General features: G+C 34.2%; 1 protein-coding gene across 6 annotated transcripts; it reads left to right on the forward strand.

Annotated features, from left to right (window-relative positions):
• The first annotated feature begins 1140 nt into the window (after window positions 1-1140).
• On the forward strand, window positions 1141-11215 carry LOC105250917 (neuroglian). Of its 6 annotated transcripts, XM_011257303.3 has the most exons (13): window positions 1142-1502; window positions 2418-2493; window positions 3419-3551; window positions 4911-6326; window positions 6422-6882; window positions 7051-7407; window positions 7704-7962; window positions 8049-8369; window positions 8454-8673; window positions 8770-8926; window positions 9001-9273; window positions 9774-9866; window positions 10127-11215. In XM_011257303.3, exons 2-12 carry the CDS (start codon window positions 2439-2441, stop codon window positions 9863-9865), a joined length of 3744 nt encoding a protein of 1247 aa, XP_011255605.1. In that variant the 5' UTR covers window positions 1142-1502; window positions 2418-2438; the 3' UTR covers window position 9866; window positions 10127-11215. The 6 variants fall into 6 exon arrangements, with proteins under 6 accessions (XP_011255602.1, XP_011255603.1, XP_011255605.1 ...); XM_011257300.3 differs by lacking the exon at window positions 9774-9866 and having other exon boundaries at window positions 1141-1502; XM_011257301.3 differs by lacking the exon at window positions 9774-9866 and having other exon boundaries at window positions 1141-1362.
• Window positions 11216-16957: the final 5742 nt, after the last annotated feature.

Here is a 16957-nt window from a genome sequence, read left to right on the forward strand (position 1 = left end):
TTAATCCTATTATGAAACTAAATAAATGATATTTCGAAAAGTTCGAAAGAGAAAAAGTTTCTATGTTTTGCAAATCTTTCATTTTATACTTAAAAAAATATACATATAAATATTTTTTGCATTTTAGTTGCAATATTACAGAATTGAAATTTATCAATCATTGATAAATTTTTAGTAAAAACATATTTTTTTAAATCTTATATTCACACTACATCCATCATATATTACTACATCCATCATATATTACAATACTATACTATAATTATACTCTAATTGCATACTATATTTTATTTGGTGGTACTAGTGTTGCATTGATTGGAAATACTTAATATTTTCAATTAAATCTGAACATTTCATTTGTATACATATATTAATTATATTCCATCAAGTATTTCAAACTGAAAAACAAATCACAACGATAAAACAATATTTATTATTTAATTTTACGCCATATAACTTATGTGCAGTTATTGGCTGCTTAATTTGTTATGTGGTTAAAAGTATAATTAAAAATTGTTCTAACTTTATTGCATATTTCAAAACAGTAATTTTTTTAATGTGCAAATTAAAACACTTGATTAATTTCAGAGTTGGACTAAATTTCAAAAGTATGTTTATATATATTGTCTAAATGATATTTACATGACTTTTTTCATGTAAATATGTAATCTATTATAAATTAAATATCTAAAATGCAGAAAAAAACAGTAATTATTAAATAATAAAAAGAATAATATTAATATACATATATTTATATAATATAAAAATATATTTATTTTTTTATTACTATAAAATCCAATTTGTTAAACTTTTATTGATTTTTCATGGCATTTTGAGATATCAAAATTCCTATCTTATGTTGTAACCATTATAAACAAAACACCTTCGATAAGCCATATTTCATAAATTACTCATTATTGACATAGATAACATGTGAAACATAGTTTACATTATTTAAGTAGACATATTTTATAGTTTACGCATAGATACGCATAGATCCTAATTAATTTTTAGTAAAAATAATTGATAATATTAGCGCTATTGCTAATTAGCAAATTTTAACATTGATCGATCTTTACAATCTCTAATGATAAGAAACATCGATGTTGTCCATGAGTTATCCTTGGAGCTGAAAATAGTATAGTACTTCGTTTATCTATCGTTGATAGAATAGCGTATATATTCCATGTCTCTCTCCTGCACTATACACAACACACATACACATATACAAAACGTCACACGCATACAACGCGGTACCGTACGGCGAGTTACGCATCCGAGTCAGTGGTTTCCGCAGTTTTTCGATGATGGCTTAGTGGTGATGACGGCGTGCTGGACACTGTAACGCACCGCCCGAGATCGGTGAGTCCGCGATTGTTAATTAGCGATCACCGGCCTCAATTTCGTTGACGTTGGCGAGGCGAGATTGACGGAAAACGACAGGCGTGCGAACGAACGAGAAAGAGAGAGAAGGAGCAAGAGGGAGAGAAAAAGAGAGACGGGTAGGTGGAATACCGACAGCGTTGGGCGATCAATGCGATCTTGCGGGTGTGCCCGCTTTTTGCTTCCCCTGCCTTCCCGTTTTTCGCCGCAACGTTTTGTCGCGTATCGTCGAGAGAGACCATCCGGGATTCTCTCGGCGAGACGATGAGATTCTCTACGTCGTCGCGGGATTCATCGTGAAAATTGCCGTTTTCGACAAAGGGACGGAAGGACGGAACGCGTCTCGATTACATCCGCGACGAAGGACGGCGAGTGAGATCATCGAGCGAACGAAGCTCGTCATCGATACTCTAGTCGGCGACACGAATTTTCACGCGGAGGTTGACGAATTGTGCGAATTTCTTCGTATTTTCTCGATATTTTTCCCGATATTTTTCTCGTCTCTTTCCACGATACTTTGACAATCGATTTGTGCGTAACACATATGTGGGAACCGTATCGTTTATTGACTCGTTTCTTTTTTCCTCTTTGATTTTTGCGGCGCGGGTGCACGCCCATTTTTTAGCGCGTCTCCATTAGCAACCACCTTCTCGTAACACAGCCCGGCAAATTTGAAAATTTCAGATATAATTGGGTCAGCTTCGATTTTGCGGCAGTAACATGTGCCTAAGCGCACGCGCGCGTTATATATATTATATGTATATGTGTGTATGTGCAATTTTGTATTAACCGCAATAGCAAAAGAGGTATATGACCGTGGAGTGATGCGTAATTAATTAAAAAGAAATCCCATACTACATTGACGCTTTCATAGAGCGACGAGATTATTATAGCGAACATTATAGAGCGTGTGAGCGAAAATTTTATCGATTTTTCATTAGTAAAATTTGATCAAGAAAATATTACTATACAGTACATTTCTTCTTTTGATGATTTTTATTTATCTTTAATAGAAAAAAATGTTTGCTTTTTAGCTCTCCAAATACGTTGCAACCATGAAGCTCACTGTGTGCATTATTTCCATGTTGGTGCTGGGGGCATCAGCTATAAGTGAGTATTAATAAATTATTTTGTATTTACTCATTAAAGTTTTTTTTTTAATTATTGTTAATATATAATATGAACTTTATAATATTGTAATAAACTTTGCCATTAAAATTGTAATTTTTAATTTCTAATTATAGTACGTGTCCCGGATTATGTAGAAGGTGAAAGACACTGTTATAAAAAGATATAAATAATTGTGCTTTCCATTACACGAGATTAATTTTTATTTACACAAAACATTTTTGTGTAAAACAAATTTTTCTATATAGAGATGCTCTGTTTTTGTACACTCACATATCTAAGTGTATTTATCTATTAGAAAAATACACACTTTTTATCATATTTGTACATCCACACAATCATATTTATGTATAGATTGCTCTGATTGTCAAGATATATGAAAGATAGAATGATGCTGTATAACAATGTTTTAGAAATTTTTTCTTTGTGAATTTCATCATCACAATCATATTTCACATAAGATATAAATTCTTTCTATATATACACAACACATACAAACTATAGGATTTCTATCATCGACTTTTTATTTTTAATTAGTACCTGTATGTGTATATGTATTTTTGTACATATACTTTAAAAAACATGGATTTTTCTTTTTCCCATATCATATATCTGTGTATGATCTCTTATTTTCTTTTATCATAGTATACATATTAATTAATTACAATATCAATTTATGTTGTAAACTGTAGTTGCTCCTTACTAATTAAGCTAAAATTAAAAATTATTAGGACCATTTATCATAACAGTCATTCTTTTTTTGTATTAAATATAAATAATATAAATGTATTCTCTGTGTCTTATTGTTCTTTTTAGATATATTTGTATTATAATACATGTTATTATTTTTTTTTATTAATTTTTTTTTCAATGGCATGAATGTTCTAATACATTTTTCGATTGTTAGTTCAATCGCCGCCACGGATATCCAAACAGCCACCAACAGACGAACAGTTGTTTCAAGTGGCCCAGGCTAAAATCAACGAGAATGATAAACCATTTTTAATTGAATGCGAAGCGGAAGGAGAACCAGCTCCAACGTATGTATCTGTTTCTTTTCTCAAGGCTTATTTGTTGCACATATAGGAAATCAATCTCTTTATTATCTCTGTGTCACTAGTTTGAGGCTACTTTTCTCTGACACTATTACACATTATCTGTGATAAGGAAGTAGTTATTATGTAAATACATTCTGATCTTCTCGATATGTTGCTCAAGAACGGAAAATGTACTTTGGAGACATCTCTCACTTGTAAAGTTCCATTGCATTTACAGTAATCGAGCTTATTCATCTCGTGCAGTCGGTATAACCGGCCGATCTTAATTACAAAGATGATCTCATAGCTTTAGGATGTATGAAATAATCGTCACTAATACACAGATATCTGTCTTGTATGAACATAGAGATGTAGAGAGGCAGCGTTTCTTATGTATAGTTTTTTTAAATAAATTCGTGAAAACGAATAAATTTAAAGAACTTTAACGTTAAATATTTATCATTGTACGTTGTTGATTTTATGCACCTCGATATTTTATGCACACATATAAGTATATTCATTATTATGTAACATGCATTTATTCAAGTTTATCATATGCATAATATTACATATGTGGTTCTATGTATAAGATTTATATATATAAAAATAATAATACAGAGTAAGATTACTTATATGTTTTTTAAATATGATTAACATATATATTATAATAAATATATTAATATACAACTTAATATTATATTTATACCTACATAGGTATAAAATTATTATTTTTATATAGATATACTTACAGTACAAATAGTATACTTACACATACATAGGTAAAAATATAATAGGAAATATATAAGGGAAAAAAAAAAAATTTACGCATTACCATCCGCGTTTTTAGGCTCTTATCGCTCGTTTCATAATTATCATGTTGTTAAATACATAGAGCCGTATTCTTTATCAATTTATTTAAAACTACACGCCGAGCTAAAAAGATCGTGTTCTCATTATTTCCATAGAATAATAAAAACGGACAGGAGAAGTGTTGGTGTGGGGCTGAATAGCTCAGTGGTAGAGCAGTCGCTCGGCAAGCGAAAGATTCGGGTTCGATTCCCGATTCAGCGACTTCGCCCCGATATTTTTCCTGTCTACATCTCTTCAGGGGGGTAAAGAGGGTGTTATAGAAGTCTCAAACCAAGAGAATCTATAACTTGGCATATACACCAAGTAAAATATATGTATAAATGTCTTATGCACGTCTTAAAAAAATTTTTTCGCGAACAATTAATGTTTGAAAGGAAAAAAAAAAAATTACGCATTACCATCCGCGTTTTTAGGCTCTTATCGCTCGTTTCATAATTATCATGTTGTTAAAAATATAATAATTAATATTATATATTTGCTATTATATTATAGATATCGTTGGATTAAAAATGGGAAAAAATATGATTGGTCAACGTATGACGATCGCATTTCTCAACAACCTGGTAGAGGTACTTTGGTCATATCAAGACCAAGAGACGAAGATTTAGGGCAATATCAATGTTTCGCGCAGAACGAATGGGGTATAGCCACATCGAACTCTGTGTTTGTTCGAAAAGCCGAATTGAATTCTTTCAAGGACGAAAATCCGTTAACTTTGAGCGCGACTGAAGGTTCCCCCTTCAAACTTACCTGCCAACCACCCGATGGTTGGCCTAAGCCAAACGTTTATTGGTTAATTCAGGATATCGCTGGTGGTATCAAGTCAATCAATAACTCGAGAATGACTCTGGATCCAGAGGGTAATCTCTGGTTCAGCAATGTCACAAGAATGGATGCCTCGGACGACTTTTTTTATGCCTGTGCTGCCACATCTGTGTTCAGAAACGAATACAAAGTAGGCAATAAGGTTTTGCTAAACGTAATTTCTACAGGCGCATCCGCCGGTCAAAATAAGTATCCTCCCGAGAAACAATATGTCAGCAGGAAAAATGAGGTCGCTCTACGCGGCAAGAAAATAGAGCTATATTGTATATACGGTGGAACGCCCTTGCCGCAAATCGTTTGGAGCAAAAATGGCGAATTGATCAGCCCGGGCGACAGGATAACTCAAGGTAACTACGGCAAGTCTCTCGTCATAAAGCATGTCAATTTTGAGGATGAGGGAAAATACACTTGCGAGGCATCAAACGGAGTTGGCAGCGCCCAGTCGTACTCGATAAACTTGAACGTGATGGCCGTCCCGTATTTCACGGTCGAGCCGGAATTCGTAAACGCCGCGGAGGATGAAACTGTGGAAATTAGATGTGAGGCCAGTGGAGTACCCGCTCCCGAGATCAAGTGGATACACAATGGCAAACCGATATCCGAGGCGCCGCCAAACAGCAGACGGCGAGTCACATCAAATTCTATCGTCATAGAAAAGCTTGTAAAGAAGGATACGGGTAATTATGGATGTAACGCTACCAACTCATTGGGATACGTTTACAAAGATGTGTACGTGAACGTTCTGGCGCTCGATCCGGACATCACGCAACCACCCACGGACATGAGCACAGTCGATGATAAAACTGTGCGAATTACGTGTCGCGTTTTCGGCGCGCCCAAACCCGAAGTCAAGTGGATCAGGAACGGACAAGAGTTGACTGGTGGTCGTTATAAGACTCTGGACACGGGCGATTTGGAAATTGAGAACGTGATATTCGCAGACACCGGTACTTATACGTGTCATGCCTCCAATAAATTCGGCGAGGTGAAGGCGTCCGCTGAATTGGTTGTGAAGCAACACACTACAATAACGGACGAGCCGGAGGATTACGAAGTCGCTGCGGGTTCCACTGCCACATTTAGGTAAAAAAAAAAACTCATAAATATAAATTTATAATCTTGAAATTATATAAAATTAGGAATCTCGTTTTTAATCTTTCTTTTTTGCATTTGTTTAGGTGCAATGCTGTTACTGATCCTAGTCTACCACTGACCATAGACTGGTTGAGCAACGGTGAACCATTAGACTTCGAGATGGAACCCAGATTCATACGGAGTTCTGATTACTCTTTGATGATCACAAAAACAACCGAATTGGATTCCGGTACTTATACTTGCGTCGCACGCACCGATCTGGATGAAGCGAGAGCGCAAGCGACATTGATAGTTCAAGATGTACCTAATGCACCGAGATTAATCAACATCAATTGCATGACCTCGGAAGCCAACGTTCAATGGATGCCCATGGGCGATAACAGAGCACCCATTCTGCGCTATACTATTCAATATAATACTAGTTTTACGCCGGATGTCTGGGAGATATCCAAAGATTACGTTGCTGCCAGTGAACAGAGATTATCAGTGCCTATGTCACCGTGGGCTAATTATACATTCCGTGTTCTCGCGTGGAATAAGATAGGTAAGATTCTGATCATCCTTGAAAATTAAAAAGTTGTGCGATGTGTATTTCAGTGACATAATTCAGTGATTCAAATTGTGTCGGTAATTTTTACATGTCATTACGGCGACTTTCTATTCCATTTTTAGAGGAGAGAAAATAGAAACTTTGATATTGTGTTTATAATAGGTCCATCTTTACCATCACCGCACAGCGAAATTTGTACTACTCCATCGGATGTTCCTTATAAAAATCCAGACAATGTGATAGGCAAAGGCACTACGCCGCAAAATTTGGTTATCTCGTGGACGACCATGCCGCAGATAGACCATAACGCTCCCAGATTTATGTACCGAGTGTATTATAAGAGAGATATACCAGGTGAAAGATGGACTATACAAGATATAAATGATTGGAAGAAAAACAATCTGCTAGTGGAGAATCAACCTACATATCAGAAATACAAGATTAAAGTCATTGCGATAAATGAGAAAGGAGAGAGTAAAGCTACGGCCGATGAAGTTAGCGGATATTCCGGAGAAGACGGTACGATCCATGATGAAAAATTATTTTATTATTAATTTATATTTTAATTAATTTATACTTTTTATAATATTTATCTGGCGTAGAGGCTACCGTCTTGTGAATCATGTAGCCTCTACGCTAGATAAATATTATTCTTCCAGGGCGAGGCTCTTCCATTGTACTATGATTGAGCTAACCCTTATAATTCTAAATACCCTTACTGTGAATATCTCGGACTATTAATTAACATTAAAGTTGCCATATTTGATAAATCGATAATTGTATGATATAATATCGTTAATTTGCTTCAATTTCAGTACCTCTACAAGCACCAGGTAATTTTACACTGAATCAAGTAAAATCAAGCACTACTGCTCAGCTGTCGTGGAGTCCAGTACCGGAAGAATCAGTGAGAGGTGAGCTACAAGGATACAAGATTCAAACGTGGACGGATAAAGATGGCGAGAAGGGAATGCGCGAGATTGACATTCGTGGCGGCAATAAAACGCATGCGTTGGTCACAAAATTTGTTCCGAACAGCAAGAATAATGTGAGGATACTCGCTTACAATGGCAGGTAATAAAAAACTCGATATATATTGGTATTAAATAATTGTATTGTTTTTCACAATATCATTGTAATAATGTTTGTGGAATATACAGATACTCTGGTCCTCCGTCCGAGACTTTGACCTTCGATACACCAGAAGGAGTCCCAGGATCAGTACTCAGTTTAGAAGCATTTCCCATGGGATCTAGCGCTCTATTTCTCGCATGGACACGACCCGCGGAGCCGAATGGTATCTTAACCGGATATAGGATTTACTATCAAGTTGTGAATGGCACAAAATTAGGAACTCTACTCGAGAGGAAGCCGCATGTTATAAATCCGGACGCCACGACTGCCAAATTAGCTGGATTAGCGCCTGACACGATATACCGCGTTCACATACGTGCCACAACCAGGATTGGTGAAGGCAATGAGTAAGTTCTACAAGTATCTAATCTAACAAAATATTAATAACATTTCTACAAGACGATAAATATAATTTTAATATACGTTTGCAGCTATTTTATTGAACAAAAGACACGAACGTCTCAACGACCTGACATTCCACAATTTAAATGGGAACCTGTACCAGTGGAAAATGGATATTCCAACGTGAGAGTGATTTGGTTGCCGAATTTAAATGGTAATCCAGGCAGCCATTTCTTTGTTAAATATAATCTTAAGGGTGAAACAATATCTTCGACGACTGATCCCGAATTCTTGTTAAAGTTTATCGAGGTTTGTGTAGCAAAATAATGATAAATAATCTTTATTGTAAAAAAATTAAAAATTCAAGATTGTGCGCATTTAACGAAGAATTGTTGATTTACGCAGGTTCGCGGTCTTCAAAGCGGTGAAGTTTATGTAATGTCGATTGTTGCTGTCGACGGAGATTACATGACTGAAAGTGCTCCTCAAGAGGTAGAGACGAGCAGCGCAGGACCCATTATTCAACCGAAAGAAAATGTTGCAACGGCTGGCTGGTTCATAGGTAATGTTTCTTGATTGCATTATCAGATCTAATTTTTGCGAGACTGGTATATGCTAAAGAAGTTTTCCCGACAGGAATGATGCTGGCGATCGCTATTCTCCTCTTAGTGCTAATAATCGTTTGCGTAATTAAACGAAACAGAGGTGGAAAGTACGCGGTGCACGAGCGAGAATTGGCTGCTGGACGCGGTGATTATCCTGAGGAAGGCGGATTCCACGAGTACTCGCAACCATTAGACACCAAATCGGCTGGCGGACGTGCATCTCTGGCATCATCTTCTCATCAGGATGGTAAACATCCTGAATCCGATACGGATTCTATGGCAGAGTATGGCGATGGTGATACAGGTTAGTTATAGAATTTTATAACTTGCACACCTCAGAAATAATAAATCTAGAACATCAGAAGTCTTTGTGACATACATATATGGTATATAATTAAAAGTATATTTGTCGTGCACGAATTCTTTGATTATCAAATTTGATTAGATTCATTTACGTATCATTATGATATATTAAAAGTTTAGATACATATTGACTGAATTATCATTATGACATAAAAAGCATTTTTGAATATTTTTATATAAAAATAGCACGAAATAAGTTTCACATATAAACACAACTGACATTATCGTCATGAGACTTTTCTCATACCACGCAAATGCTTTTCCTTTTTATATATTTGATTATTACACTTTGCAGTTGCAATTACATAAGCTGATTATATTCATTTTTTAACTTTTATATTTTTGTCTTAGATTTTTATTTTTAATTTATATTCAAGTTATATTCAGTTCATATTTCGTTATACTTTATTTGCTTTACACATTTTGCTTGAATCAATACAGAGGGCATGAACGAAGATGGTTCTTTCATTGGTCAATATGGCCGACATCGTAAGCAGGAACCAAATTCGCAGGCATTTGCCACTCTAGTCTAAGGTAAGTTTGACACAAACATGTTTTTTAATGCTTAAAGCACTGCATCTAAGCTTTAAAGCAAAAATAAATGTTGAATTTGATACACTATTTATTATTTTATAAAGTTGCACTCTAATATTTTTAACAACATCCATTATTTATATTATTTTAAAGCAAAAATAAATCTTATTATGCACACATATACATAGGTTTATATCTTTTCCACATTTTTCAGCAATATAGAATTTACTACAAAGTTTCGAATTTGCTATCTGTTTTAGGCCGCTTCACTGAAGATGGATCCTTCATCGGACAATACGGACCTAAAGGTAGGCCAGAGGAGACACCACCAATTCCGACTGGTACTATGGCCACGTACGTGTAACATCCGCAACTATGTTAATCAAAGTCGCATAAAAAAGAAAAAAAAAGAAAAAAAAAACGTTTTCTCGTTACGGTTAAGGATCCGCCCGATCCTTGGCTACTGCAGCAGCTCTGCTATGCACCTTGCGCTGGGCGCAATGTCCAACACTATACTGCCAATTAGACTCAGGTTTTGGGTTTTATAATTTTTATAAAAGAAATCGTGGCTGTATTTTATATATTCGAGATATTTTACATATTCGAGTATTTTCGTATTCCAGATATTCATAGATTTCCGATACGTAATAAGCAAATATTACTTTATATTTTAGTTTGTGAAATATTAAAAATATATATCTTTTTTTTGCAGTTAACATTATTGATATAACAAGAATAGATCAGAATAGATTATGGATTATTATTCTCTTCTTCATTCTATTGTCAAGAATGCTGATGTGTATGCATCACAAGACAGCACATTTCTATTTTAATTATAAAACTCAAAAGCTGTAGGTGTTTCATAACATGCAAGCTATTTATGGAAATAGTATTGTAGAACTATTCTAGCATTGATCGTAATATTTGACAGAGCCAGATTGAGTTGGACACGCCGATTGACAAGGTATACGAATTATTCCAGACTTGCGAAATACTTTTAAGACTGCATGTAGTATCCAATGTTTCGCATAATGCGCGTGTTGATTTCTAAATTTATCGTATTTACATCTTTTAACATAGCATCGAGTGCTGCAATTGAAAGAAAGATTTAGAAATTAGTTCTGTTAAGAATAAACATTATTGTTTATCCGATACAAGTATTTGCGCATTTTTCTTATCAAACAATTTATTGCTTTATTTATACCTAAACATTTACATTAGTAGTTTTGTCGTGTATTGGAAATTTCTTCTGTTAAATTACCGAACTGCTCTTCAAAAATATTTTCCACTTAATAATATCCACTTGAATCACGTCCATAAAGAGAGATTTCATATTGAGATAATTTAGATTAATATAATTTAAAAAATATAATATTTCTTTTGGATATGTGCAGAATTATTAAATATAAATGTACAAATACAAACAGAAAATATTTTTCTTTTCTTTTAGGAGAATTAAATATTTGTATCGATAATCAATAAAATTTATGTTTGACAGAAATTCTTTTATTCTAGTAGTATATATTTGAATAGTATTATATTCGAATGACTATATATATATATCTAAAATGTATTCATAAAGTATTAAATCTTAGTGCCTATATTGGAAAATATTATGATAATGAAATTACTTATAAGATATAAAAGTGACATTCATGCTTTAAACGGAACGTATTAATCGAATTTTCGCGATAAATGCTTTCATTTGAAGCTTTATTGTAAAATTGGTGCACAGTGTAATTAGAAAGACGTCTATGGAAAGTTTTTACTATTTTATATATAAATAGAGTGAGTATATGATTTTAAAAAATCATTATCTTCTGAAGCTTCTGTAATAAATAATTTGAAAACGAAAGAACATCCGGTATGTTAACGCAATGAACAATACGTACATTTACATGCAATCTTGAAAATGACGAATAATGTAAGAGATAGTGTCGCAATCTGGCTTCGACTGATTTTAACTTTAATCTTCTAATGAACGGTTATTCTAAGAACCTTTAGCCGCGATCAATTTTTACTCTGCCGAAGAAGGGCCAAATCTAAACGAACGAATAATATAATCTACAATTGTCATGCACTTACACTCTTTCATTATTAATACATACACATATATATTTACATACACATATGCGCAAACAAATGAGGATATGCGAAGGATAAAGTAAAGGATAAATATTGAAGGAGAGATTGTGTATGCACTATAAGTAGATAACAAAAATCGCAAGGCCTCTATAAGTAATTGTTGCTTTTGTATGTGAAATATGCTTCGACACGAAAACCCTTTTATTTTTATGGAAAAGTTTACTTTTTTTGCTTTTTTGATAATTTTATTATAATCCAATAATTATAAGCTAATGCTCTACATTTAATATATACAGATATTAAATATATAAATATATATAGAGAAAGAGAGAGAGAGAGAAAGAAAAAGAAGTAAAGAGAGAGATATTATATAAATATATATATATATATATTAATTATGAATTATTATTATTATTATTACTAATTTTTTAAAGAATGCGACGATCACACAGCAGAGCAACTATAATTATTATTACTTAGTGTATGGGATGTTAAAATTTGTTTAAACCTCTAAGTACAATTTGTACAAAAAATTTGTTTAGATAAACGTTAAGTTAACGTAGTCAATGCGATGTACAGGTTGTCTGCAAAAGTGTCGCGAGCAAATATGTCAGGTACAAAGATAAAAAGCGAAACAAAGATAGGTACAAAGTGAAATAATATTTATGATACGTATGATACGCAAAGAATCACGAATGTAGTACTTTTAAATGATATATCACAGACAAGACTAGCCCGTGTCTTTCTTCATGTCGCGAATTCTTATAAGAGATATCTTTTACATACCGGATGCAAAAGTATCTTTCTCTCTAATGCGATTAAAAATATATTTGTTACGGTGTTTTTTGCCGAACATCCTGTACAAGTGACTTGGACGTCACACGATAATTAAGACTTTTCTTTCTAATTACATGATATTGGCTTATATGGTAATAATATACGAACGTTTTCGTATTATTATACGTCCATTAATGTTATTCATTTGTCGATGTTAAAGACAAAAAGAAACCTAATTAGATAGAGAGCGTGAATCTTACAGACGGTTGTGACGATGCTAAAGACTGCGTACTGCGATAAACAATGTCAATCGTTTATTCAATCGTTTATTCGTGAAGAAATCACTTGTGAGTTTACTGATCTGATTTATAGCTTTATACATACATAAGCGAAAGACCGCCATATTAACAGTACGAGACAATCTAATATCGTCGATACAGTTGTATGGTATGTACAACTGTGCAATCTTTAAACTTACTCTATCGAAGCTGCAATTATATACAATAGATAGATGCATAAGATTTTCTCGAATCAATATCTTGATATATGATTGCGCTAGCAATAACCATGACGAAATTGACGATGGAATTATAGATGTATCTTGGTAATCTCGATGTCCAAGTCACAAGACACAAACACACACACAACACACGAGAGCGCATTTTTAGAGTATTTTTATATTGTGCTAGCCTCTCGAGTTTTACCCCGGGATGTAATGAGGCTTATTCGTTTTGCACATTATAAACTATCAGTTTATTCGTTAACTCTATAATGTTATACATATATACATGTATAAAAACTTCCAAATACTTTCGCACGAGCAGCTCTTCGTACGTTGTAATATTTGTATTTCTCTTCTTTATTTTTTTTATAGTTTTGTACTTTGTATAAAAAAAACATCATTTGCGTTTCTTTACGCGCAATTTCGAATCTACAACGGGTGCGTGCGTTTCGTCGATTTTACGTATCTCGTATCTCCTTTGAAACGGAGGACGAGGAAATATCTACTACTACTCTGCTTGATATTAGGTTGCGTCGACGAAGGGAGAAACGATTCGTGATTTATACTACTAAAGAGTGTTCATTGTACAACGAGCATGCACACGTTATTCTCAAAAGTATTGTAGAGTGTCTTGACTCTTTTTACGGCGAATTTCTTCCTCTTTTTGGAATCTCATTTATTTCTTAATACACAAAGTGTTCATTTTCGATTAGCTTAATTGATCGCGATATTATATTTTATAGATTGTATATCCTATTAAATAATAAACGCGAGAGGATAGTATTATAATCATTGATAACACGTTCGCGTTAACGTACTTCCGAATCTCTTTTGATATTCAAGTTACTTAAAGACATTGCGTATAATAAGATCATCATAGACATGGAGCATTCGCCATAAAAAGAGTCAATGATGCAGAGAAGACGAATCTCAATAATGTATATTAGCGTGTGCCAGCTTATCATCATGTGAATTCTTTATTATATATTACCTTTATACTTACTAAATAGCGTGCCGATGTGTTTTTTTCGCCATTTGATTACACGTACAGCTATAAAAAGAGCGATATAACGAAAGCGTATTTTCATCGGCCGTCACAATTTAGACATAATTTTTCTACGAGATTTAAAAGATTGCAGAGTTTTAGAAATACGCGCATACAGGGCGCTCCATCCAGCCTTGATAACGCTTTTATGGATTTAACTCGATTCGAATGTATCGCGAAGAGAAAATCATTTGTGTAGAAAAAGTTGCACATTGATATAAGAAGGCACAAAACTGGCCTAACTTTCATCGTGCAAACATCTTTCGTCCATAATATACATGTAAGCTGTTGAATATCGCGCGATTGAATGGACCACCCTGTAGAGAGATCTTCTCGTCTCTTCGTGAAAGCAGCGAGATACCGAAATCGGAGATCACTATATGATATATATGCGAATATAATTATATCTTTTAAGTTTACTTTCATTCACAATACGCGCATCGACGCGCATCTCGACATTTGTCCGCATAACTCTCATGTCAATGAAATTAAAAAAAAAGAAAAGAATAAACGAAGAGGAAATCTACAAAGAGGAGCATTATAATTTGGATCCACATCGATTTTTATGTCCAATAAATCCAATCGAGATAGCGATTCCTCCTTCATACGTCATTTTTATCCAGCAATAAAGTCTAATACAATTTAATTTAATATTTAGTTTGTTATATATTAATATTTATAGATAATTTTGAATTCTCTTAAAAGGAATACGAACCATTAAAAACAATACATGTATATTTTATATGTAAATACATAATTTATTTTATTTTTACAAAAATGATAATATATATCGGTCTGCCTAAAATTATTAATTTCTCGAGAACAATTACGTTATGCTCTCTCTAAATTGAAGCTCGTCTTGGATAAATGCGCTAACTGCGGACGCAGAAATCGAGCAAGATGTGACCGATAATGTGATTATGCCAGACGGGTTTTTTTGCGTCTGTGTTCTCTCGATCTTCTGCGCTACTCTGGATCCTTTCTTTCTCTCCCTCGTCGCGGTTTGCGCCACAGACGAATAAAAGATCGAGGGAGAATAAAGGGAGATGCGATCGGGGCCGTCCGCAGAAATATAACTACGATCCGCGCGTGCATCGAACGGCAATTCTTCGATCATTCGAGTCTCTACATGAAACAAGGATATTTAAATTTTGAGGGTTCAAGGCTGTCGTACATTCGAAAAGAATGAAAATTGCTTTAATCTAGGGAGACAAAAATCTACTTGAATGTATAAAAATTTTCTGTACACACATATAACTTTTAAGATTGTCTTGTTCAATTTTAGATTACATACGTATAATATTTAAAAAATTTAGAGAAATTATTTGTAACACTTATCTTTCGAAAAGATGCAAAGACTTTCGTTACGAGATAAAATCGTAATCGACGAATTTCGCAAAGAGAGTACACTTAAAGAGAATCGCTCTATGACACATTGAAAATTGTTTGCGCATCCTATCTGCTGCCAAGAATCCCCGATATGATAAAACGTGCAATCGATAACGCAACCTATACGCATTATATACGTGATCCACGAACGAGAAAGCGAGACGAGTGTAAGAGAGCGTCCGCGAGGCAGGCAGGCTGCCGGTTTATTCCTGATCGAATGTTTTTGTACGACCGCCGCGCAATCCTAATTGAATTCGCTGTTGGCAGGCGGAGTTGCACCGAGAGTATATACGTGGAGAATGGCCGCACGAATTTCTTATTCGATAAAATTTAACTCCGTTTCTCTTCGCAGGGAGAAGCAAGATAAAGATACGTGGGATCCTAAACTCCTATGACCTCCTGGTTGAAAGAATCACGATTGACGTCGGAGTCGATCGATCAGCGCCAGATTTTTTCCATACAGCTTGTTTTACAACAATTATAACAATAATTTATAAAGATAAAATTAATTGAAGGAATCTATGATGTATTTGCGTAAGAAATACTATACGAGATGCTTCTTTTTCGTAGAACGTCTCGCTATCTTCCATCGTTGGATGTTTCTGAGCGTGCGTTTAAGAATTTGTGACCATTCACAACATGTTCACGGTCGTACTGTGCGTACCGGAAGAACAAGGATGAAGTTGAAGGAAGATGGAGACCTTTCAGCTATGTAGGATAACAATGGATCATTTATTGGAGCCAGTTGCGCGACACCAATGGTTACTATTGATGATTCATTGAGGTCGCTCTTAAAGAGAATCTATCTCGATTCAGTAGATCCATCTAAAAATAGAGTTTAACTCGATTATTTCCAGTTATCGATGAACGCAAACTTTATCAATCGGCAAACTCTTCCACTTCGTCATAAATGTCTCGTACATATACGCAACCTTGTAAATCATGAGTTCGTGGTAACATCGATGCATTATGCAATAAGAAAAATAAAAAGTAAAGCCGAAAGGAAAAAATCCGTAAAGTAAAATTGAGATTTTATATTAAAAAGATATAGATATATATATGTATATATTTCTTCTCTTTCAATTCTGCATTCAGTAGTTCTTCAATGTTTAAGCTTAAACGAATCTTACGCGCAAGAAAATATGTTTATAGCGACTTAAGTATCTTATAATGTGTGAGTGGAATGCAAATGTGAATTTACGCGACACGGAAATAAAATTCAATTGTCGGCGAGATATAAAGAATGAGAGAGAAAGAGAATAGAAAAGAGAAAAAGACAGAGAATGAAAGAAA

Source organism: Camponotus floridanus, unplaced genomic scaffold (assembly GCF_003227725.1).
Source record: "Camponotus floridanus strain SB8 unplaced genomic scaffold, Cflo_v7.5 scaffold18, whole genome shotgun sequence".
NCBI lineage: Eukaryota > Metazoa > Arthropoda > Insecta > Hymenoptera > Formicidae > Camponotus > Camponotus floridanus.

Coding starts and splice junctions, on each gene's coding strand:
- LOC105250917 (XM_011257300.3), top strand. CDS start 2,439: ATGAAGCTCACTGTGTGCATTATTTCCATGTTGGTGCTGGGGGCATCA. Junction 7,963..8,048: donor ATACTCGCTTACAATGGCAG/GTAATAAAAAAC, acceptor TGGAATATACAG/ATACTCTGGTCCTCCGTCCG. Junction 9,274..10,126: donor GTATGGCGATGGTGATACAG/GTTAGTTATAGA, acceptor TATCTGTTTTAG/GCCGCTTCACTGAAGATGGA.